Source organism: Manacus candei, unplaced genomic scaffold (genome assembly GCF_025592945.1).
Source record: "Manacus candei isolate 608988 ecotype Guabito, Panama unplaced genomic scaffold, ASM2559294v1 h1tg000061l, whole genome shotgun sequence".
In the NCBI taxonomy this organism is placed as follows: Eukaryota; Metazoa; Chordata; class Aves; order Passeriformes; family Pipridae; genus Manacus; species Manacus candei.
Window position 1 is genome coordinate 7,157,287 of NW_026138109.1, and position 25,013 is coordinate 7,182,299.

At 50.0% G+C, this 25,013-nt stretch overlaps 1 protein-coding gene across 3 annotated transcripts in view; it reads right to left on the bottom strand.

Moving 5' to 3' along the window:
* The window catches only part of CNTFR (ciliary neurotrophic factor receptor), a 203,419-nt gene extending 190,252 nt beyond the window's left edge, over positions 1-13,167 (bottom strand). Inside the window, exons 1-2 of one of the 3 annotated variants that reach the window (XM_051804631.1) lie at positions 13,003-13,081; positions 10,701-10,874 (exon numbers count right to left, since the gene is read on the bottom strand). Coding sequence is in view for 1 of the 3 variants with exons in the window: in XM_051804628.1 (XP_051660588.1) it covers positions 13,003-13,101 (99 nt within the window). In the remaining 2 variants the exon portion in view is untranslated. Of the gene's footprint in view, positions 1-10,700; positions 10,875-13,002 lie in introns of all 3 variants that reach the window. The other 2 variants (XM_051804628.1, XM_051804630.1) reach the window with 2 other exon arrangements.
* Positions 13,168-25,013: the final 11,846 nt, after the last annotated feature.

The following is a 25,013-nucleotide window of genomic DNA, read 5'->3' on the forward strand; positions in this document are numbered from 1 at the left end:
CTCAGCTGCAGCAGGGCACAAGCACCACTTGGCTATTGCAACACCACTCACGTCCACTGCTGTGGAAGTGTTGAATTTCTTTTAAAAGGTCTGAAGCTCTTGGTTTGAATTTAAGAGAGGAAAAAAAAAAATCTCACAAAGAATAGCAGCATCTCTGTAAACATACCAGAGGAAAAAAGAAAACGAATCCTTTGAGCCTCTTGACCTTGACAATGTCCTTATAATTACAAGACTATTTATTTTCAGTTAAACCCCAACTATTGAACAGACAGTGTCAAGTTGTTTTTTCCTGAGCAGGTGATTATCCTGCTTGACTAATCTAATGAAAATTATCAGGAGGCTACTGACCTCCTGCTACACACACTAAATAATGCACAAAGCTTCAGGATCAGACGGCCAAATCATAACCCTGCCTTATCTTAATCACTTTCTATACAGCTCCAGGCCTGTTCCACTCCTGGTTGGCTGTGTTATTCCAAATGCTATCTCAGTGGAAACTACAGAAAAGCCAGCCCTGAGAACACACAGCAAAAAGTTACCTCCTTAAGATTTATTTTTGTAGAAGCCAAGAGCTGCAGAGGTAGATATATTTAGTCTTTAAGCTGCTGTCTGGCTCCTGAGCTTATAGCATGAGGCGGTGGTCCCCCAGCACCCGGCTTTGCGAAAAGCAGCGTTTTCCTGCTACTTCGATGAAGGGTACAAGGAAGGCAAGGTCTGAAGGAAAGTGTATACAAAGGGGCTCACTGGTCCAGATACGAAAAGCCACCCTTTCTGCTCCATTCTCTCGAAACCTCATTTCAGCCTCCTCCTACAGACAGGGCTGCCCACATCTTTTGAAGGTGCCGCAGCACAGCCAGTGACATGAGAATTACGGTACAGCAAGAGGACCCAACACTGGGGGTGCTCTGTCCCCAGCTCAGGGCACACTGCAGGGGCCTGTGGACCTGCAGCAATCCTGTCCCACTCCTTGTAGTCCCTCTCTCCTTCAGGAGAGAAAAACAAGCGCAGCAGCTGGAAGAGATAAAAGACTACAGCTATCAATTAAAGAGTCAAGAACTAAACAAGGAGCCACAAAAAAAAAAAAAGTTACGCACACTTTCCATACAGCCTCAACATGAACATCCCCCACAGCTAGAGGAACAGATTGCACAGGGGTGACTTGAAGCCTAAAATAAATTTCCACTTGGGAATCTACAGAGAACTGTGGAAAAAACACTGCTAAAGGACCAACTGACTAATTTTTACACCCCTGCCCCCCACCTTCTCCTTCCCGGTCCCCAACACTACAGAGCAGACACTCTCTCACCCTTCCAGCCTGGCCTCACTGCCTCAACCTTATGCACCATCATAAGTGGTTCTTCAGACCTCCTAGTACAGGAGCTCCTAGTTTACCTCACTGCCACAGCCAGGAGCTTCACCTTATGAACTGCTACCAGCCTCAGCAGCCTGCTCCTGCCCTTCAAGCCTCTCCCCATCCCCAAAACACCTGATTTATCCTCCCACCCTTGATGTCATGGGTCTTGAGTCACTTCTCTCCATCTGGGAAGGTGCTAAGCAAGATACAGGTGGACAGGATTCCTCATCTTTTAAATGGCCAATTTCTCCCCTCTTACAACCTTTCAGAAGAAAAGGGGTAAACAGTCTCCTCTAAAGTGAGCAGAAAAAAAAGACCAAGGTGAGTTTAGGTGTAACAGAAGAAGGAGCAAGAGGAAGCACAGAAAGACAGGCAGGAAATAGCACAAGATTCAGCTTTGGGAAAATACCAGCTAACACATGCAAGGAAAATGATCCATAGCAGAGATATTCAAAGGGAAGCAGAAATCTGGGAAAAATTAAGGTCCACAGCAGCAATTGTGGGGGGACAGTGAGCAAGCTTTCAAACTGAGAACTGCCAAGGCAGAACCTTTACTTAGGGCACAACTCAAATCTGCAGTCAGGAGGATTTAGTCCTTTTGCTTTGTGGACATGGCTGTGCCCAAGGGTTTCTCCAGAGACATGATCCTGAGCCCCATGGAGCCCAGTCACATCATCTGGACATGGTATGACTAAAAGGGTTAACTGGACAGGACTCAGCAAAAGGAGAGGTCCTTTGTTTTTCTTTTCAATTTTAAAGATCTGCCTGTTGCTGAGGCATCTGAACTACTTCTGGAAGGAGTTAGAACAATAATGAAATTCCTCCATTTCCTAGTCTGGGTGACAAAAGCAACCTCAGGCTTCTCTGGTCATTGAAGCCAACACTGTAATTGCTTGTGTCACACAGCCTTGCTCCATCCATATGCACTGGCTCTGCCCTTAAAAGCCAAGATGCAGGTCAGTTCATGTCTCTGCTGTCTAGCAGCTGCCTGGTGCCTTCCACGGGCATGGCTGGGGTTGCAAGAGGGCCATCAGCTGGGTTAAACTGGCATCACCCCACTGAGTTATGTGGGACTCTCTTGAACTGCCACCCTTGCTGAAAAATGCTGCTCAGGGACAGCTGAGACAGCTCCCAGCAGGGTCTGGTGACTATAAAGTGGGAGGTGAGAGCCTAGTAAAAGCCAGTGAACTACAGCTGCCTCAGGATTGACTTTATCATCATGCCTGGTCAGAGAGGAGGCTTGCACAAGAGGAGGGGATGGATTTAAAACCAAACAGCACAAAGCCCTCAAAAATGCTCCAAGGAATAAAGCTGGAGCTGGCTGCTGGTGCTGGGACCAAGGGATGGCTCTGGCTCCAGCTCCAGCATTTGCAGCCACCCCTGGCTCCCTGTTCCAGAGCAGGGGGAACACCATCCTCTTCTCATGCAGGAAACAGGCACTGAGCCTTCCCTTTCACGCAGTGGCAGAAGGTTGTGACTGCCTGGGAGGGACTGCGACACACCAGAGCTTGCAAATGCGTGTTCTGGGGAGGTTTCTCCGCTCCCCAAGCTGACTTCCAGCTGGAGACACGTGTCTGTGCTTGTCCCCAAGGCAGACAGCAGCAATAGAGGCATCCTCTGGTGCCAGTCCCCGACAGCAGAGCATGGCAAAGCATTAGAGTGACAGCCTCCAGGGACGCAGGAGCAATTTACTCACCACACACGGACAAGTGCTCCCCTTCCTAGCTGAAATCCATCGGGCGAGACACTGATTAGTGTCACTCATCCTGGCTGTCTCAAGGCAGACACCCAGCCTGCTGGGACTCTGCTGAGAGCCCACTAGCTCATTGCATGCACGCTTGCCTCTAAGGCCTAGGTCAGATGCAGGCTTAAGGAGGAGGAAAGGACTGCATGCAAGTCCCTACCATTACCCTCTCCATCCCAGCAACTCTTTTCCAGAGCAAGACGTGGCTCTGTCTTCTAGTTTTAAACACCCACCCATTCCAGAATGGCCTGATCAACAGGGAAAGGAAAGCTAAAATCTGTTTCTCTTCATGCATCTACCAGCAGAGCTGTTGTTCCAGCTCCCACATGTCACTGCCAGTGACAGTGGAGGCAGGATGAACTCAGCTGGACTCCTCCAAGGCAGGAATGGAGCAGGATGACCTGTTGCTAGGCCAGCACTTAAGAGAAAAGCATCTTCAGCTTGACAGCTCAGCAAATTTGATCTGAAACTGGCAAGAGAGAAAAACTATAAAGCCTTTAAATGTCATCTCAGGGGCTTGACTGCCAGAAGCACTACAGACAGACAGACAGATAAGCACAGTGCTGCACAGAGAGCTGGATGCCCTACTTTGGTCTACTCAGTATTTACTAATGTCTCCCACAGTGGCATGAGCTGTTAGCAACTCAAGAAATCTGGTTTTCTGCCACCAACTCTTCTCTGGGACCTCAAGGAAATCCCAAAGCCACTCCAAGTTCAGTTTCCTCTCTTTGCGGGCAACGATGCTTCCCTGTAACCCCAGGAGGTGGCAAGGTTAAAGGCTAACCCTGGTAATGCACTACAGCAAGCATCCTTGGGGAACCCTCCAAGCCTAAATGCAGATGGTGCAGTAAGTCAAACCCTTAGTTTGGGTCGAGACCCAAAGAAAGGCCAGAACAATTCCTTGTTGTAAGAGGCAAAGTCAAAATCATCAACACATGTCCTCTGCCATTGGTTCTTCTGACCTGGGCAAGTCACATCATCTCCTTCCTTCCTCTACCAGCACTGGGGAGACAGCGAGTCCATCAGTGCACAGCTGGCTCTCCCCTGTGCATAAGGCAGCCCTGCTTGGAAAAAAACCCCCAGCGTTGCTGGCCTGACTGCAGGTGAAGATGTACCAAAACTAGGAAGCACAAATACTGCATGCCCCTGAAGTCAAGGGCCCACAGTGGTTGTTGGGGAAGTTAACTCTTCATCCTCGCTTGGCAGATGAACAAGCCAGTGGCTGATCCAGAGCAAGGAGGGCTGGGGGACAGCAAATGTGTCTGGACAGCAAATGTGTCTATCCAGGAAAAAGCACTGCACACAGTGGGGATACAGAGAATTGAGATTGCCCTTCCATTCCTCATCTCATCTAAGCAAGCCCCAAGAACACGGTGTGTCTCAGCATTGCTGTGAGAGGACAACACTCACAAAACAGGAGCAAGCATGGTGTACCAATGGGAAATGGTTAATAGTAGCTGGCTGGACTTCTGGAGAATGAATACCTTCAATGGGAGTCCCCAGGTGCATGCTTGGGATATCCTGCAACACTTAGGTTTCACAGAGCTAAAACTGCACCTTCTCCTGGCAAAACAACTCCAACTGCAGCCAAAAAGGAGGACCCTCCAAAACATTCTGGCACTTGGGACATGACAGGCATGCCCCATCAAGAGGGCAAGGAGTTTCTGCCAGGTGACATAGCACATCTGTGGCATGGCCAAAGATATTGTCCTGCCAAAATGCTCCCTCCTGCACAGATTTCAGCATTAGCTGGTGCTCTGTGCCCTGTCATAGCACTCACTTTCATGCACGAAATAAAAACTAGACTTGCCAACATACCAATGGGCCTGTCAAACTAATCATGTTAGGAGGACTGGAAACACACCAGCAGCAAGAGCCAGCCCCTGCTCCAGAGCCCTTGTAGAAATCATGCATCCAGGAGACGGAAAAGCCTCTGTCATTCCCGGAACCCAGGTCAATAAAAGCACAGACAACTCCATCCAGAGGGAGAGTTTTTCTATGAATCACAAGAAAGAGCAGCTTCAGCTCCCCCAGCTGAAAATAGGTGGGCAGGCACAAAGAGCCAGCACGGAAACGTGTCTGTGCAACACGTGTGGGCAATCGGCCGCCCTGCACATGGCCGGGATATGGGACAAGAGGAAACCACTCTGAACTGAGCTGGGAAAAACAGCATCGGCAGCTCAGAGTGACTTTTCCCACCCCCACCAGCCGGGTTCCCAAATCCAACAGCCTCCCACCCATATGGGTGTCTGGCGTGCCAGGGAGAGACAAGAGGCTACGCAAGGATTTCAAAGCTGAGAGGTCCCAGACAGCATTAAATGGCCTCAGATTCAGGGAGCGAGAATAACCCACCTTTTAGGGAGTAAAAATATCCAAAATACACTTCATCCAGGTGCCTCAAGAACAAAGCAGTCCCCTCCCCAAACCCACGGTTATCTGTGGGTGCACTTTACTGTAATGCTGCTATTTCTGGAGCTCTTCATTAAGTGAGAAGCCCAGAGGACTGGACAGAGCTTTTTTTTTTATCGAATTTCAGAGCAGCAGCAGCCTTTTGTTCTCTATCCTTCTTTTTAACATATTTATTTTTCAAGACCTTAGTTCAGTTTCACAGGGGAGGGTAAATCACACACTGGTTAAAGTCTGGCACAGGCTGCCTGCCCTTCGCATCTGAGAACCACCTCTAACCACAGGAGAGGATGTGTCTTCATTATCACCAGCATTTTTTAGGCCCTAGACAAAAGAACCATGGTGCAGAGTGTGCCTATGGTACAAGCAGGTATAAGTTTGTTTTCTTATACAGGTTGCTTTATTAATTTCACCACCAAATCTCATGCCTGGCCCTGGGGTACCCAACCCAGCCTGCTTCTCCAAGCAGGAGGGCAGCAGCAGATCCCTCCTTCTGTACTGATTAGCTTGTAAAGCTCTAGCAAAGGGAGTGCCCCATTCATCACCTATAACATGGCACCGTAAAATGCAGTGTGCCCCCCTGCAGCACTGGGACACCATGGCATTAGCATGGAGTAGGGATAGCTGTATGAGTCAGCCCTGCATGGCAGAGTCCTGCAAGTTACTTTCATATGTATTCCAGATTCTGGAAAAGCCACGAGAGACCACGAGAATCAGGAAAATACCAGGCTGCAATTTCGTGAACAAAATCAATTCACTAGCTTAACACCTACATAATTAAAAGCAGGCTCATCCCTGGGTAGCTGTTAGCATGGGGATGTGCCTGGTTGTGTGTTTGCTTTTAGAGGCAGGTGATACTACCTACAAAAGCACAGGGTCACCAGCCCCTTTGCAGAGGCAGGCTGCCCACAGTACAGAGGAAACACATAGGGAACATCCTTGCCCTGGGATCTCCTTTTCTTCCCATTGAAATGGGAGTAACAGTAGCTCCTTTCTGCCATGGAGGTCTGAGCCACCCACTGCTTCTCTCTCCTGGCAATTCAGCAGGCTCTGACAGCAATGGGGACCTCAATCCTAACAGAGGAGAGAACGCTTTTGCTCACTGATGCTGGGAATGACAACAGGCCCTGCTCTTCACACTCATCCACCAGCCAACTCCCTGACTCTACCTGGCTCCCACTGGCTCTTAGCACCACTGGTGGGAATGGGCAACTCATACTGTCCTCTCCTCACAGGGTAGACTGAACCAACTCAGTAAATACCAATGGTGTTGATGGATAAAGAACAGGGAGTGAGAGCAGTCCTAGAGGAAGCAACCCCCAGCCCCTCCTCTCACAGGGGCACCAACCACCCACCACCCAAGTTTGGTCCAGTGGAGGTAGGTCCAGGCTGCAAGCTGCTTCCAGCATCAGGACAAAGCTTTCCCAGCAGGCTTTCTCTCACCGAGGATTTCTTGTATCACTTCCTGCAGCAGTTCCCCCCTCACAGGGTGTGTTGCATAGTATTTAAATACAACCAGGTCTGGGCAAGCCAGATTTCAGTTGATCCCATGTCCCCTCTGTCAGGCAATGCTAAGAAAGGGGTCACGATTCCTCCACCAGCTGTTGGTACCCCGTCACTTATTGCAAACCCTTACGATCTTCCTCCTCCAGCCTCCCCCAGGCAGGGAGCAGCAGAAAGTGATTCCCCAGGAGAAAAGAGAGAGATTTCCCACATAATGGGCACCGGTATTAATTCTTTCAACTGCTGCACTTTTCTTTCACTCTGTGATTTTATGTGCATCACTCGACGTTGGCAGCAGCCCCGGAGGGCATCACAAGTCACCTGAAAGGAAAACAGCTTCTTCCAGCACCGTCAGAGCTGCCTCTGAGACAGAGGGCGGCAGCTCCGGCCATGCGTGGCCACACTGACCAGACAGCTCACAGCCACCATGCCGGATCAGCAGTGCCTCAAGAGGGCTTCGATGACATCTTTAGGGTGTCACGGCTAATTAGAGCCCTGACTATACCCTCTAATTAGGTAACACTTTCAGACAAATCACCCTGTCCTCTTCAAACCATGTCACGCCTTCAGAAACGATCCCTAATTGACTTAAAAGTAAACTCGGCACTTCTTCCCGGACCTCCTTCCACTTCACAAGGCATTTCAAAATAAATAAACCCCTACTCCTCAGTCCTGTCTCAGAAACCAGCTGGGGAAGTGCCCTCACATCCGCACAGGCACGCACCTGCACAGCCTGACAGAAAACCTCCATCAGAGGCATAAAGCAAACGTACTGACGCAGCAGCAGCATCGTCCTCCTCTGATCTCTCGTTTCTAGCCATCCTAGTGCTACTTTCAACAACAGTCAGCAAAGCCTTTTCTCAGAGAACAGGAGTGTTTGCGATGCATCAGTGTCCTACTAAAAATATTGCCCGGGGGCCTGTGAGAGCAGCAGTGCTCCAGCAAAGAAGCCTGGTATGTGGCAACAGAAGGCATTAAAAAAAAAACCCCTAACCATTTAGAAATTAATATGCCAGAATGTTATCAAGCGTCAACATTTGAATCCAGAAGGTCGAGTTCTGTTTTCATTAGGTAATGAATAAACTGAAACGATCCAAATGTTTTCAGTTTCCCACTAGCACAAAATTTTAAGAAGACAGCCAAAAAAAAAAAAAACAAACCAAAACAAGCAACAACAACCCACCATCATAACTGCAAACATGATGAACAAAAACTATCAAAATTCCTAGAACATATATATTGAGCCTTTGCAAGCCTGCTATGAGAACAATGTCTCTTTATTTGCTTTCCGTGAGGTTTGTTATAACAAGAGAGAAAGACTCCAGTATACAGTGTTTTAATATACATACACGCATTCACAGCTGGAATAATAGATCTTACGGACAGCGGACAATATTACAGCTGAACATATGCAGAAATGCATAAACATATCTTCAAAAACATGTTCTTTGCACCCTACCCAGATATATCATGGACACATGTATAATACACACACACACAGACACACACAGACACACAATGTTTCAGAACGATGAGAACCATTCATTATATCAGACTCTCTAAAGTTTCTGCTGCTTTGGGAAAACATGACCCTGAGGAGACATCACACATGAACTTAACAACCAGCAGAAAATGAAACTGTAACACGCTGCATCTTGAAAGCCAGCCCTGAACCTAACTTAATCCCTGCTCTGGACAATGCCTCTGGAGAGACATTAAAACCATGCTAGGTGTTTTCCTGGATTTCCCAGATTCCCCGGAGATTCCTTGGCACTCTGGCTGCAACCACCTCCTCGCTTCGGAAACGTTTCCGGCTGAGTGCTCCCATCCTTACTTCTGCTGCTCCCACGGCCAGTAACAGACAGATCCAGGGGAGCACCATCCGGAGACCTGTCTCCTGCCCTGGCAGCAGGACTAGTTACCTGGGGCAGCTCTTGCTGTTTAACACTCGGACTCCTACAAAACGTGCAGGGGAATGATGTACGGGGCTTTAAGGGTCAAGAGCAGCTTTGCATCCTCCTTTCCCATCCCCAACAAAGGAATTCCAGCAGATCTCGTGCCCCCTAGTGTCATCCCGGCGAACGGACCGACACTGGGCACCACCAAGCACGGGCTACCACCTGGCCCAGGCAGTGCCCTCGCCTATCCCACAGTGAAGCTGGCACCGTGTCCTACTGGTACCCAGACCATAGTTAAATTCTCTTCTCAACAGTTCACGGGAAGGGCAGCGTGAGTTTGCTGCCCTCCCCAGCACTCCTGGGCAGCAATAGCCCCCCGAGTGTCCCCATGCCCAGCACAGTGCCACCTCTGTTCTGCTCTGGAGGAGCCTTGTCGAGGTCTGCCCCACCAGCAGATAGCCCAAACGGTGTCCCTGGCGAGGGGCCAAGAGGAGGAGGCAAAGAGCATCTGCAATGGACACTGTCCAGAATACAACTCCTCCTAAAAATAGATGGACCTTGGAAGGACACGGCCCTTCCAGGGAATGGGAATGCTCCCATGGTTGGAGGTCAGGCTTTGGGATGATAAAACTTCAAAGCACATGAATGCAAGACACCACTGCCTTTGTTTCCCTGTTTTCTCCCTCTGAGAGCACCTGTGGCATCCAAGCTCTGGTCATGAGCATGAAAAGCAATGCACAAAACCAGCCTAGAACCCAGCCAGCCTGCTCTGACCAAATGACAAGATCCGGTATCTCCCAGGGAAATGCCCATGCTGACTGCAACGCTAATGAGTGCAACAGGGACCAGACCCTGCATACCAAGCACCTAAACATGAGGTATGTGCTGAAAAGAAGCACAGAAATCATGCGTGCCTCAGTTTCCCCATCCATCCAGCAGCCCTGACACAGCTTGCCCTCTCTTATTTTGTTCATCCCTCCTGTTCAACTATTAGTTCTTGTAGGAAGAGGCACCCCAGGGACAGCGCCTAGACCACCAGCCCCTTTCAGAATCTGCTCGCAGCACTCAAGCAAACCTCAGCAACCCATCACCAAAATTTGGAGGAATTCTCCCCAGGGCACTGACCTGGGTATGCTGCTTTCTTCTGCAACACCGAGCAGGGACTATAGGTTAGAATAATGGGGAAGTAACTCAGTTCAGTGCTGACAAAGCATCACAAGCCCCAGCGGGGTGGGAGGGGAGGAGGTGTCCTTCCCTCACGCTGCCATGCCTGGTATACATCATGTTTAGGGCCAGGCATACGTCACTGACACAAAATGGACAAATTGGAGGGATTTCAGAAAAACGAGTGACAAAAATGATCAGGAAGCAGAGGGGATTGATTTACAAGGGGAGATTGAAAGAGCTGCGATCAGTCTTGCTGGGCTGAGCAAGTACTGACTGCAAGAAGCAGTTGGATGCTAATCTGCAAATGGGATGAAAACAATATGGGAAGGAATAATTTAGTATCTTCATCAGTATTGGGATGAAATGAGGGGGAACTCAGGGCTGAGCAGGCAGGCAAAAAAACCCCAAAAATCCCAAACCAATGCAAAAACTCCTTTCCTAGTTATGCACGACTGTCTCCACCAAAACACACAAAGTCCCCAAAACTCTTTCTGCCCAGGACAAGGACCCTTGGGATTAACCAAGCCTAAGAAAGTGTGTGCACGTACACACACACACACACACACGCACGCACGCACACATACACATACACACACACACACACAGCCCTTTCCCACCCCTGACTCACACTCAGGAAAGCAGCAGGGCCGCCACGATAACCGGAGAGGATGGAGGCTTCACGCTTGCAGGAAAGCAGTGGAGAGCGAAGGCTAAAGCTGCCGGGAGCGGTGGGAAGGTCCCCGCAGAAGGATGCTTTTGCACTCCCTGGTCTTCACAGGGGGAAAGGTGCTGAGATGGCTTCCTGCAAAGTGGCAGGAGTGAGCTCAGCTGCGAGCACTCAGATATTTACACACAAACAGCACATTACTCAGCAACTCCCATTTGTCAGGCGTAATGGCAGCGGCAGCAATAATAAATGACAGAGCTGAGAGACAGGCTCCCCAGGCGCACACCCAGCCCCAGCCTGAGCTGGAGCAGGATGCATTCCTCCAGCCTGCGGGGAATTAACTGAAAGTGGCAGGGAGCTGGGGCTTGCACCCACAAAACTCCTGCTGCTGGCTTCAGAGAGTCAGCCACATCTCCGAAAGCTAAGCCTTGGCTGCACCGTTATTTGTATGTGTATGTGCATCACAAGCTTTGTGGCTCTGAGAGGTACCAGGGCTTCTTCTTTCCAAGTCTAGGAAGTGCTGAGCACCTTCCATGGAGATGGGGAGGGGGATGCAGTGTCCTGGCAGGATTGGGTCCTCTCAGGGTAAATCAAACAAAAGATAATGCACGAGCATTAGATCATGGCTTGGCCTGCTCTGAAAACAAGCTCTGATAAACTTATCCTAAAGGGCTGTTGCAAAAAAGTCTGCCAGGCACGAGGCTCTCATTTCCAAAGCTCAGCCTGCCTTGGGAAAGTATACCCTCTACAGTGAGCCCCAGAGAGCTCTGGTCCCAGGACCTTGTCCCAGTGAGGTGCTTGGTCAGACACAAGCATCACTTGCACATCTCCAGATCTCATGGCAAAGCTCTAACTCCTCATGGAGGAGCAGAGCATGGAGCTAGGAGCAAGAAAGGCTGCTCCCATATATTTGCACATTTTGCAGGAAGCAGCCAGAGTCCGTGTCTCGCTGCCTGCACACACAGCCGGTGGGACCAGCAGCAACACATGTGGATCCTGTCCCTCACAGAAGTACACAACATGGTGCACGGAGAGCAGGCACAATCAGCGTTAAATTAGCTAAATCCGAGCAGAAGTCAGCAAGTTCCTGAGCAAAAAGCCATCTGAGGAAAGGACCTCTGTGACTATCCCACAAATTAAAACACAAAGAGATGAGAAAAAGAAATCAAATAGTTTTGCAGGCAATCACCTTTCTGCAACCTGCACTCCTGTACAGACCCTACACATATGTCCGTAAGCATGGGGTGGGGAAGGATAAGAAAGTGAAGAAGTGCTGATCATTATACCAAAAAAGTTTAGCAGTTAAAGAAACAATTGCCAGAGGAGCCAGGGAAGCTAGAACATGCAGACCTGGTTCTGTCCCCTGCGAAGGCAGCACAAATTGGCTCACGAGCTAATTGGAGTCACAACTCGTTTTTAAGATTACAGTGGGGGAAGTCACCAAGATGTGGAAATGTCAGGGAGTTTTGTGCAGCAAAGGGATCGGTGTGTATTATGCAATTCTGGAAAGCAGCCCTCGCACTCATGCTCGGGATGAATTGCATGCCTAGCCCGGGGAGAGCAGTTCCCCAGAAGAGCCATGCAGACGCTTTTTGTATAAAATCACAGCACCCCTTCAGGAAAAAAAAAAAAAAATAAAAATTAAAAAATCAGCACGGCCACAGCAGAGAAAAAGGCAGGTTGCGCCTTTGGAGAGACGGAGAAGAAGCCTGCTCTCCCGCCCAGGAAATCCACGGGCTCCGGTTTACAAAGAGCCGCCCCGCAGTCCCGGCTCCAGCCCCGTGCGCTGCCGCAGGGAGGGCTCATCCCTCTCAACCCTCAACCTGGTGCCGGCCGCGATGCCGACCCCGCCGGGCAGGGGACGGGGGGTCCCGCCGCGCCGCCCCACCGCGGACCCGCTGCCCCGGAGGGTGCGAGGACGCGCCGGTCCCCTGCCCCCCATCCCTCCCCGCCGGGAACACACGCACGGCGGAGCAGGAAAGTAAGTTGCCTAAATTGTTTCCTCGCGGGGGGTGGACGCGCGGCCCACGGCGGGGCGCGGAGACGCGCGGGCGCGCTGGGGAAAGGTGCGCGGCTGCAGGGCGGGAGCGAACACCAGACCGGGGCGAATGCGGGGGAAGAAAGCGTTCCCCTCCGCCCTTCTTTCCGCCTGCCTCGGCGGCGGGCACCGGGGCTCGCCTCCGCTGACCCCCGCCGCCTCCCCCGTCCCGTGGGTGGGGGTTCACCCCGTGCCGCCCACCGGCCCCTGCCGCCCGGTACTCACGACGCCCTCCTTGCCGCCGCTCTCGGCACTACCCCATGCAACCACCGGCTGCTTCTGCACCGGCTCGGGGGCTATAAGCTCTTTTAAACTCCAGCACATAACCCATGTGACCGCAGAAGCCACTGGTAAGGAGCGCCGGGGAGCCAGCGATGAGCTCAGCCCGCACCCCCCGGCACAGCGCCGGGGACGCGCTCCCGGCCCCGCCGCGCCGCGCGCGCCCGCACACACACACACACACACACACACACACACACACACACACACACACACACACAGACACACACACACACAGACACACACACAGACCCCATGCTCACAAATACACACACACATCCGCACACATCCACCAGCACGCACACTTCCCCACCACCACCACACACCGGCTCACGCCCCGGCGGACACACCGCCTTTTCTTCCCCACGGATGCTGAGCCGGAGGGAGGCACCGCACACACGCGCACCCCACCAGCACCCGTGCAAACGCACACTCGTGAAAGCACTGTGGGGATGGAGCCCCCACGCACACACAACAATCCCCACAAGTCCCCCCACCTCCTCAGAGATGCTGCCCCGAATGGAGGCAGCAGCCTCGCAGCCCCCCCAGGTGCACACACGCACTCACGTGTGCCCCACGCACACACGCGGTCTTGCATGATGCACCCTCCACATACACACCCCCTTCATCATGATGTGCAGACCCAAGAGAAAGCTAGATCTCTGTGCACACCTCCATGCGCATCCTTGCACGCACCCCACTCATGAGTGCCACGCTCTCTCGCACAAGCACCCTCTTGGAGTGCGCAGTGGAAGCGCCACAGGCAGATGCAGACTGACATCACTCACCCCTCTCACAAACAGTGCACAACCAAGCACACCACACACACATGGGCTATGCTTTTGCACCCCTCTCACACAACTGATGCACAAGAAAGGCAGCTCACCCACACCTGCACCCACCTTTCCCACTTCAACGCAACCTGCTAGTGTGTGCTTAGCAAGCCCACCCTGCCCATCTATCACACCCTCACTGCTGCGGGGTCCCCTGTAGCATGTAGGAGCATCCTACATCATAGGAAAAGTCGGAGAGCTGTCATGTGTCCCCTTGTGCTGTGCTCAGTTACTCCTGACAAGGGAGAAGCCCCAGGGATGGCCATGAAACTGGGCCAGGTTGCCCGCTCCACCCACAGCACAACAGAATTGGGAATGCCAGGCTGAAATGTGCCGAGGGGGTACAGGAGCCGAGTGTGAGGCTTTGGTGTGCAAAAGGCTGGGACAGGCGGGCCTGGCTGGGCAGGTGCAGGCGTGTGCTGCTGGGGCACGCCAGCAACACGTGTGAGAAGGCAGAGCTGGCAGGCAGAGGGCTTCACTGAGAGCTGAGTTATGGAAAATGACTCTTTCCAAGGAATTGCTAAAATTAAAGCGGCAGTGAGGCCAAGCAAGCAGGAGCCAAAGGGGAGGGTGAGCAAGGGCAGCCAAGTACCCTCAGGGCAAGGAAGGGCAGAGTGGGCAGGAGGCCGTGGAGAAGGCACCCTTGAAGGGCATCCACCCCCCTCCCACTCCTGCCAACTGCCCAGGCAATTGCAAATACTTAGAGGGTGAGATTTGGGGAAAGGTTGATTGGCACCTTGGTGGCACTGATTGGGGGATGCCATGGAGCAGGGGACTGGGGGGAACAGGCTTTCCCAGCCACATCCCCTGCTTGACTGCTAGCGTGCAGATAAATACCTCTGTTTTCTCATCCTGGAAGAGACAAATACCCATGGAGAAACAGCCTGCTCACTGCCAGGGGCTAGATGCCAGAAAGGGGCAGGGACTGGTGCCCTCAGGGGATTTTTGGGAGCCCTTCAGAGCCCTGTAACTCATTATGGGAGTCCTCTGCTCTTATGCCCACCCTAGTGACTGCGGCAGGGCTGGGATGCTGCTCCCTGGACATCAGCATTCACCTCGGCAGTGAGGGCTGTTCCAGCTCCCAGATATCTGAGTGTTCCCAGCACAAATCCCCGTGACTCAGGAAACAACACATGCGAGAAAACTCTGCAGAGAGGACTTGGTAGAAATACTCCCATTGGCAGCTTCCCACTTTCCCTGGCATCCCAGGACTTCTGGTCTGAAGAAAACAACAGTAGTAACAAAACAACAGAACTTTCTTCCTGATCTTCCTGTTAAAGCAAAAAACAGAAATATAGTGTTTTGGGCAAGCCTACAAAAGTCAATCTGTTTTGTTCCAACTAGATATATCTTGATCAAATCAAAGCTACCACCTCTCCCTGCAGTCCTGGCCTTACAGAGGCAATGTCACACAGGCAGAGGAAGGGGGCTGGGTGGGAGACAGGTTTTATCTAGTTTGTCATTGATGCTGCTAAAAGCCATTATTAATTGGATGGAAATAATGATGTTTTGTCTCAGATGAAAGTCCACAATAAATTATATGTTTATTGTTACTGGTTTTATCTATGAAGAATAACCAGCATGTTGGGGCTCTGGGGGAATTTGAGATAGATAATAGCAGGTTCTGAAAAAAAAAAAAGGAGGGAAGGAGGGAAAACTAAAAGCCAAAAGAAGATGTCTCCAAGGCTGTTCAGCAGGTTGCAGCAGAGCTGGTGAATGACCCTGCTACCTGGAAAGTCAGGACTAGATTGAAGTAGTCATGAAATGGAAGAGGAAAAAAAATCCCAACCCCTTATTCTCCCTCTTCATCCCTCTGGCCCTGCTGTCAGCCAGGATCAGTGCTGAAAAAAAAAGAAATAAAAGCTGTACAAGAAGCAGCAGCTCTCAGATGCCATTGGGAAATATGTCAGGAGAGCAGATGGTTTTGTGGGGACAGGAATGGAAAGATACAGAAGCATTAATAGGTCCAGGAAGAGAGCTGGACCCGGGGAAATGATTCTCCACTAGCTTATGAGCCAGTGTCAGTCCATCATGCTGGGCTGCTTTCTCCATCCACTGTACCCACTGGCAGCCACTCAGAGAAAGCAAGGGGCTCATCACAAGCCTGTACACTGATGTGCAACCAGGGCACTTATCACCAGAAATGTCTCTCTACCCCATCATGTACTGCCCACCTGCCTCCACCAGCGTTGGTACCCCAAGCTAGAGAGCAGATGCTTTGCAGCTGCATGGCAAAAATACGATACAGCTGAGCTATGGTCAGATCCTGAACTTTTGAGGCCAATTCTGACCAATTGTAAAGCAATACAGATCTCTTGGACACCAGAGGCCAAACCTCAGGGGACAGCACTGGCCTGGTTTACCCCAGAGCTGCACATATATGAGGTGAGAGTCTGAGCCAATGCCTTTCTAAAGCATTTATTTGATACTTTGTGGCAAACATCGCACTAAATTACTCACAGATTATTCAAACATCGGGAGAGCTGATTAAATGATTACTGGTGAATCATTTGTTCAAAGCAAAATGCCCAAATTCCTACACTGAGCTACTGGCAGGCAACAGGCAGATGAGTTTCAGTCCTCAAAATCCCTGAGCTCACATCAGCCCCTAAGTCTGCACTCCTCGCTCACGGCTTCCCCAAAATATCCGCCCCCTGCCCGACCCCTTGCCACTGGCAGGAGCAAGGTGAATAGGAGACGTGGGGAACCATTCCTTGAATTCCTGCTGGACTTCAGGAGAACAACAACACAGCAGGCTGAGCTAGAAGCCTTGTCTCTCGCCTTTGCACAAAAGAGATTCTCCGGAGGGGGAAAAACCCCACAACAATGGTGAGGAAACGTACAAGAAAACTGCAAAGAAAGCAGCTGACCTTGCATGCCGCAGGCCAGAAAAAAGTACAAATGTTCTTGCAAAGAAGCAGGAAAAGATGGAAGCTATGGAGCCGACGAGCTTTTTACCAGCCCAATTTAATCATCTTCTCAGCAAATGCTCCCCACGAGGAACAAGAGGGGAAAGCAAGATCATGAAAAGATTGCAGGCAAAGGAATTCTGCTGGTACTCCTGGACTGATTAAAATTCCTCAGGACTCATGGCAGGAGAGAATATTTTATGTAAAACTTCACCTTGTCTTTATTAGATTTGCCAAACTTCTTCCTGTGTAGATAGTGGGAGGTATGTGCAAAAGACAAAGGTGGAGATAATAAGTTCAGGACCTGGCTGTGGCTTTCCAGCCCGTTACCCATTTCTCTGGGAAGGGTGATGGTGGTGAGCACACAACAAGGTGCAAGGAAGGAGAGGCTGTGGGAACTCCCCAGCGCCTGGACAGTGTGATGTGCACGTGTGCACAAAGGTTTGTGCAGAAGAAAACCCTGTCCTTGCATGTAGACGTGATTACAGGCATCAAGTGGCTTGGAGATGAGTGATTAGCATGATTTAGGATGCAGAGGGGTGCAGAGGGAACGAGGTCTCAGCTGAAATAAGTGAGTAAAGTTTCCATGTTCATCAAGGATGTCAGGTTCAGTGCACACTGTTACCAAACCACTCTGGGAAAACAGAGATTGGCGTATGGCGAGACCCCTCACTGCTACTGCTGGGTAAGATATCGATGACAAAGTACTGCCTGACACCTGTTATAAATAACGTTTGTCCCATCACCCACTCAGCACATGGCCCACTGCTGCCAGCTCCTCGCTCGGAAGAGGCTCAGCATGGAATGAAAGCCATATTTAAAATACATTTTCGCATATGTCTTTCTGAGCAAGGAACAACAGGAGAGGGGTCTGGAAAAGGTTTCCCCCAGCACTTTTTTCCCTGTGGTGCCAGAAGAACTAGCCCATGAAATCTCAGGCAAGAACCAAGACTTTAAAGCAATCATGTTTTGCATCACTGTTCCATGAATATCCTGAATTACAGGATTAGTGTTGCAATGCTCCTGGAACGGAGAAATCATCACCATAATCCTGGGTATTTGCCAGATGGGGTGTTTTTTCCCCTTGGATCAGGACATCTTACAGGGGCTCTACAGTGCTGTCCCACTGTTAGGGTCAGGGGCCATGGAGGTGTCCAGAGGGAATGTGGCTGGCATGAGGCATACCTGGGCTAGTGCTCTGCCTCAGAAGGGGTCCCAGGCATCCTGCCTCCAGCACTTTCTGTAACACGATTGCACCCAAACCCCCTCGAGGTCTACAGTCTGTTATGCATGGCAAGGGGGCTCTCATTGCCATAGGGAAAGCAAAGATGTCCTGATGGTTGAGGCTCTCGCCTGGATTGGGAGCCCCTGCCGCAAAACCCTGCCATTCACCAGCCATGTGCGAGCCCATCCCAAGCTGTGGCCGATGCCAGCAGGGCTGTCTCATCCTGCACGATCCGCCTGTGGATTAACACCTCGAAGCAAGCCAGCATCTGCTGCAGCGTGGATCCTTGCTCTGGTTGTGGGACTGGCTTCTATCACAAGTCATCTTCCTCACATAGAAAGCAGAAGCCAGGGATTAGAGCGGTTTGAAGTTTTTAGCATGAAAAGGTCGGGTTTGAAAGAAAAAAGTGAAAGAACTGCTTTTTGAATGTCTTTTGGTGAGGAATTTGAAAAACTCCTACCCCCATGACTTTCTAAAGGGTTGGGGTTTTTGTGTTGTTTGGTTTTGGGTTTTTTTTTGAGGGGGAAAGATTAATTTTGATTCACTTTCTCTCTTTCTTGCCTTCAGCTGAAAAGCACGATTTCCCCAGAAAACCACATTTGGGATAAATACAATATTGCAGCTAAAAAAATTCTGGGAAATGTCAGGAAAAATCAAAGGTGACTCAGTTTCAAACTCTGCAAGTCAGAAACACCTGGGAAACATCAGTGCCGGGTGTGGGAAGCAGGGGATGGAGAGAAGGGAGAGCTTCCATCTCTAACAACAGACTCCATGAGCTGCCTTCAGAGGAGAGAGCTACAGTGGGAAATACCCATCCCAAATATGATGCCTGGAAGATGATACCACCACCACCACCATTCCTATGCCCCCCACTGTTTGCCCCTCAATGAGTACAAACCTTTCAAAGATGCATTTTATTAGAGCGAGTTGCTGGGTTTCTCCTCCTTAGCCTTGAGGATAAATTCCTGTAAGTCCAGAAGCTCAACCAAGCAAGTGAAACCCTCTTGAGCTAAGTCCATCCTTACCCCACAGCTCCTTGATGCCTCTGTGTGGGGCACATCTATACCACGAGGACAGTTAGTGGCTCCTGTGGCCACCAGCAAAGTCAGAATGGGCACTGCTATGTACCATATAGCCCTTACATAAAAAAGGAGAAATACCCCCTCTTCTTTCTGTTCCTTCATCCTCTACCATCTTCTTCTTCCTCCATCTCTTCTTCTTCATTATCCGTGTTCCAACCATCCCTTCCTTCAGCCTCGCCACTGCCAAGACCAAAAGTGGACAAATGTTTGCTTTTCTCTCACACACCTGGCAAAATCACAGGTTGTTAAGGCCACCTGTCTGTTCATCCCATGTTGAAATGTTTCACTTGTGACCCTTCAACACTGATTTTTTTTTTCAGCAGAGATTCATTTGGCTCCTTCTTAAAGCTGAGCAGACCCTTTCTTTCAAAAAATGCCAGAATGGGACATTGAGTCAAATTGCATAATTGCTTTATATCATCTCCTCAGAGCAGGTAGGGCACCTACAAGTTCCTGTTCTCAAAACTAAAGATCTGAGAATTTCCAACCAAAAAACATCTTCCCTTCCATCCCTCCTCCCCAAAAATAAAAGCCAGACAGAAGCTAACAAAACAAAACAACCAAACAACCAACAAAAAACAAACCCTCAGGAAAAAAAAAAAACAAACAACTGTCAGACAGCATCAGCTTGGAGTCTTTTATCTGAGTCCAAACACAATCTGTTTTCATGAGAGAATTGATGGGGGTCTTCTCACTGGGTTTGCCTTATATCCCATTTTGGGAACACCTTGCTGCCTGGGACGATGCACCACTAGGGAGCACAAACACCCATCCTGGGAGTATTCAACAGTTATTTGCCAAGAAGACCTAATGGTCCAAATATTCTCCCTTTAATGCAAAACTATCCTGACCAAAACTTCAGCTGGGACTTCCTGAGAGGTGTTGAAAAATCTGGCAGGGTGTGGAAAAGCCCATGAAATTTCCTCGGGAAATTGGGCCGGCATTGCAAAAGGCTGCCGAAATTTCTCAGTTTCACCCAGGTGGAGATTCAAGCTCTCATGAGAAACAAGAAAATCTGCATCTCCACTGATACCTCGATGTGAAACAGCAAGTTAGCAAAACTTCAGGTGCTGTAAATTTTGATTCCCTGACAGCAACTTTAGCAAAGCTTCCCACCTAGAATGTGGAAAATTAATTATGCTTGCACTGCTTCTTTGTTTGAACTAAAATCAAGCTTCTAGGAAAGTTTTGGGTGTTTATGGAGCTAAAGGAGGCTGCATTAGAAATATTGATGCTCTGGAGGGTTCAAGGCAGAGTCTGAGAACGACAACCCCATTCTTCAAAGGGCTGTTTTCATCCCCTAAGGTCAGGCACAGACTTTCCCCCCCCTCCATCCCTCTTTGCCCGAATGCTCAGAGAGATTTGCCATCTATTCCCAACGATCCCTCGCTCACCCGCTGCCTCCATAGCAGCAAGTTTCTCTTGGCGTGAAAGAAATGCTGCAAAGCGGCGCGGATGCAGCCATCACAGGGGACAAGAGGAATATTTTTCCAGCGGGGTCTCAGGGGAAGGAAGGGAAAAGACAAATAAAAGGACTTTTTTTGGCTCCGGCAGCTGCTGGGAGCGGCAGTGCGCGGCTGGATGGTTCTCCGTGCCTGCAGTGCCATCTCCCGGCAGGGCCCGCTCGGGGACCGCAGGAGGATGCTCGGCGCTCACGGAGCGGCTGCGGGAGCCCTCGAGTGTGGGCACATGTTTTGGGAAGGCAGTGCTCGTCCTGGGATGCTTCCCCACAACCTACCGGGGGCAGGACTGAACGCCGAGGGGCTGGGCTTGCAGGGGTTAAAAAAAAAAAAGAAAACAGTACAATTGTCTCAGATTTTTTTTCCTGCCTTTATAGTAAGAGATGCTTGTGTGTGGGGTCTCCAAATGAGACAGGTGTTCTCTGATGTACAGAATGGAACAGAAGGGGAAGAGTGCTCGACATTGCAGCATGGTATATATGAAAGTACCCCTGAGAAGGTCTCAGGGTGTCTGTGTGCTGTCCCTACATTCTCCCCCTGACTTTTGCTTGTCCCTGCAGCAGTGTGGGGAAGCAAGGGCTTATCCTTTTCATGTGTCTTTAAAGTATCAAGCGGTGAGTCCTGGACTCTTTAGGCACTCCTGGGAGAGCAGCAGTGATATGGTGGAAAAGATGGTCGAGAAGGACCAGTTTCCAGCTCTCCAAGTGGTTCTTGCTCTATCAGATGCTTTGAGCACCAGTTTTGCTTCTGGGAGTGTGTACTTGGGTTTTGAAGTGGGGGGGCTTACATCTGAGACCTGCACTGGCTTCTGAAACAGGGGTGTATTCAGGACAGGACAGAAGAGGGGGATAGCAGACATCCCAACCAGCTAGTGAGGCTGGTGTTCCCCCAAGGATATAGCAACCCATCAGATAGACAGAGGAAAGAGGAGAGATCAATGAACAGAAACAATCAAATTTCCTCATGGGGCTGAGACAGCCCAGATCTCAGTGTGCTGGATCCCATCTTGTTCCCACCAGTGGTCCCGCTCAGCTTTGGCTGTGCCCAGGTTGTGCAGTGTGCCATGTATCCATCTCATGGGCTGGATTCTTCCCTCAGGCTCCTCTGAGCTGGCCAAGGAGCAAAACCCAATCTGGGACTTCACTTTCTCTGCCTCTCAGCACCTCCCTAGAATCTGGATCTTGTCATGGCCAGGGAACAATATCCCCCACCCCAGTCAGCACCATTTTAAGCCCATGCTATGAATGTGCTCTAACTCTGGTACATGGGGTGTAAGAGCTTCTACCATATCACTCACTGTTGAAACAAGTGATAAATAATTGCAGTGACCTCCCCTGTAGATCACAACTGCACTTAGAGACCTCTCTGTGGAGGTCAGGGTTCTGGATGAGGTGTGTTGTGCATACACAGTGCTAATTTAAGTAGGGATAGAAATAAAAGCACATCAACTCTTATTTTCAGACAATGGTCTGAGAGGAAAGCAGTGACACCATTCTGCCCAGCAGTGCAGACCAAGCTCTTGGATTCCTTTCCCTTCTTTTCTGGCTCAGTATTTTGGCTTTTCATCCCGGTATATCCTTCAGGCTCTGGGAGCCCTGCACCCAAAAGTGGGTGCAGAAGCAGGTCCCTCACTATCTCTGGGGTAAGCACAAGGCATCATTTTATTCAAAGAACTGATAAGTCAGCTTAACTTGCACTTATGGACTACAGAAGAGTGTGAGGGACTTGCTGTTCTCTATCAATACAGACTGCTTTCCTAAGAAAGGTACAAAATCCTGTGCTTAATGCAGGAGTCCTCAGGCTGGCCAGAGGGACCAGGTTCACACCAAGGAAGAAGTCAGACCAGATGGGCAAAATGGCCCTCACTGTCCTAAGAGTTTACGAATGCAGTTTAAAGTCTTGGGAGCTCTACTTCAGTCTGATGGTTTAAGCAAAAAAAAAACTTTTGAATTTTGATTCCTTTCCCATTCAGCTAAATTCCAATTCAATTTCTTCTGGACAAGTTTATAATCTTTCTCCTGCCAACCAGGCGCTTTAATCTCTATCATTGTCTTGTTGCCCATCTAGTTCAGGCTGCTTCAGCCTTTTCCAAACAAACCCAGTTGAAAAGGGCCATCTCAGGACAGGCAGCTCTGCCTGCCAGCCCCCAAACCCTATGTGCACTCTGCCAGGAGCAGGTAGGGGTTGTGGGGTAAGGGGCTGTTTGGCACTATGCTCACCACCATGGTTAATATCTTGTACCCCGAGCATCCTTTAAACTAAAAGCAGGGAGGAAAAGAACTGCCAGGGATAGATTAGTGTTGGCTGCTGACAAGGAATCAGCCAGGCAAGAAAAAGAACTGCAAAAAGGAGCAAGATGAGATGTGAATGCACTCAGCTGCAGGGGAACAATATTTCTTGCAACAGCAATGAACACAGTAACAGAAAAAGGCTTGTAAGCATCTTGATTTTTTAAAGTATGCTCCTGCTGCTACTGTAACAGCATACGCTCACATACAAAACGTGTTTGAGAGGAGTGTGAGAAGCAGGAACACAGCTCCCAAGTAATTTTATTTCTTCCACAAAGATCTGCAGCGTGGGAGCAACCAGCACAAGCTGCACCGTGATCTCGCAGGGGATGTGGTCAGCACAGTATACACCAAAATGCCTTCATTTACGGAGGACTGTGAGTGAATGAATGAATGAATGAATGAATGAATGAATGAATGAATGAATGAAGAGCCTGTGATGGTTTCCTCGTGGACCAGAGCTTCTTCCTCTTGCCTCTTGCGAAGACTGCTGAGAGTTTGCAGAGCAGAGGTGAGGGAGGGAACACAGCTGGAAACAGGCAGCAGAATGATCAGATGGGGTCTGGAGGCAGCTATATCTGCATCAAGCTATTGGAAATAGTTAACTTGAGGAGGAGGACAGGACACTTTCAGGAAAATTTCAGTGCCTGAAATATTGGGCGTGCTGGCCCTCTAAGCTGTGGTCCTGGGGCACCTTTCAGCAGCACAGCTCTTGCCTTCTGTACCTTGTCTCCATCATCAGATATACACAGCCCTGTTCTGTGCTTACATTTGGTGGGGGGTCCTGATTTGACAGCACCTCCCACAAGCACTCCTGCAGCACTACCAGGCTGGCTTGGATGCAGGACAGGGAGCACATCTCCCATGACATGGACAAGGCAATTCTCCATGCCAGGCAAAGCGCAGGGCAGGCAGAGGATATGGGAAGTGATACATTAAATCCTTACTTATTGTCTATCCACAACCCAGACAACATGGGTGGGAAGAGCACAGATGCCACAAACATTAAAGGTTTCTCTGCTGGGAAAGCCTTTCTCTGCTCGAGCTCCTCTCAGCAAGAAGTGACTCGATAAAACTCTTTCAGCGGTGCTGATGGCAGACTGAAGTGAAGCAGCAAACACAACCCCAGCAGGAGACCGTTTAGGTTATTATTTTAATTAATTGCACATGTAGTTAAACTGAAAGAAAAATAGAGACGTGACACCCAATTATTCAAATCAGTTTCTGCCAGTCACACACGGCTGCTGCTACCAGAGTCCCAGCACAAAGCTCTGCCCTCTGCTATCCCCAGAAATACCAGGTATTTACATCTCAAGGTTGGCAAGCTGTTGTCATGCAACTTTTCTTGCTGTGCAAAAGGGATGAGGAATTGTAAATCTACCAGCGTGATCCCACGGGGAACTGCATTTCCTAGAGCCAGGGAATTAGCCTCTCCTATGGCAGACTTTCCCCCTAAAATGTCTCATTCTTCATCATGCAGCACATACTGCTCCAGACAAGCTTCCCAGTGACCTAGGAAGGCGCTGGAAGATGCAGCCCCATAGCCAGGAGAAGGGCTCTGTGAGAACAACAGGCATGGAGCTCCTGAAGGGAAACACCCTCACAGCAATGTCCAGCTCTGAGGAGATGTTAACCCAGCTCCAATCACTTGGGGTGAGTTCAGGAAGTTACAGCAGAGTGCTTCAGGCTGGGAAAACTGAAAGTTTTCTTCTGTAGTGAACAAAAATGTGAAAATGAGGCTGTCAGGCTTTTCAGGACTGGAGCTTTTGAACATAATTCCCCCTCGGGAGCAGGCATTGCAGGTATTTAGAGCTGCCAGTTCCTGTTCTCCCACCATGGGGGCAGACATGCCTATTTCTGTCTGTGATGCCAGGCACAAATCCCTCTTGAGCCCCCAAGAAGCAGCCCTGCGGCTGTGATCCCCAAATGGGCTCTTAGTGACCAGGTGGTTTCCTGATTTCCTACAATGCTTTTCCCCCAAAGCAACAGCTCAGTGAGATCTCTGGTGATATCTCTGCTGTAGAAATGCCAGAGATTTCAGTGGAAAGGAAAACTTCCATCTCTGATCACCTCTGACATGTCTGGGAATTCCAGTGAGGCCAAGCATGAGGATACTTATCCCAGCCCACCTCAACTCTGCAGTTCCTCTGGGTGCAGCCA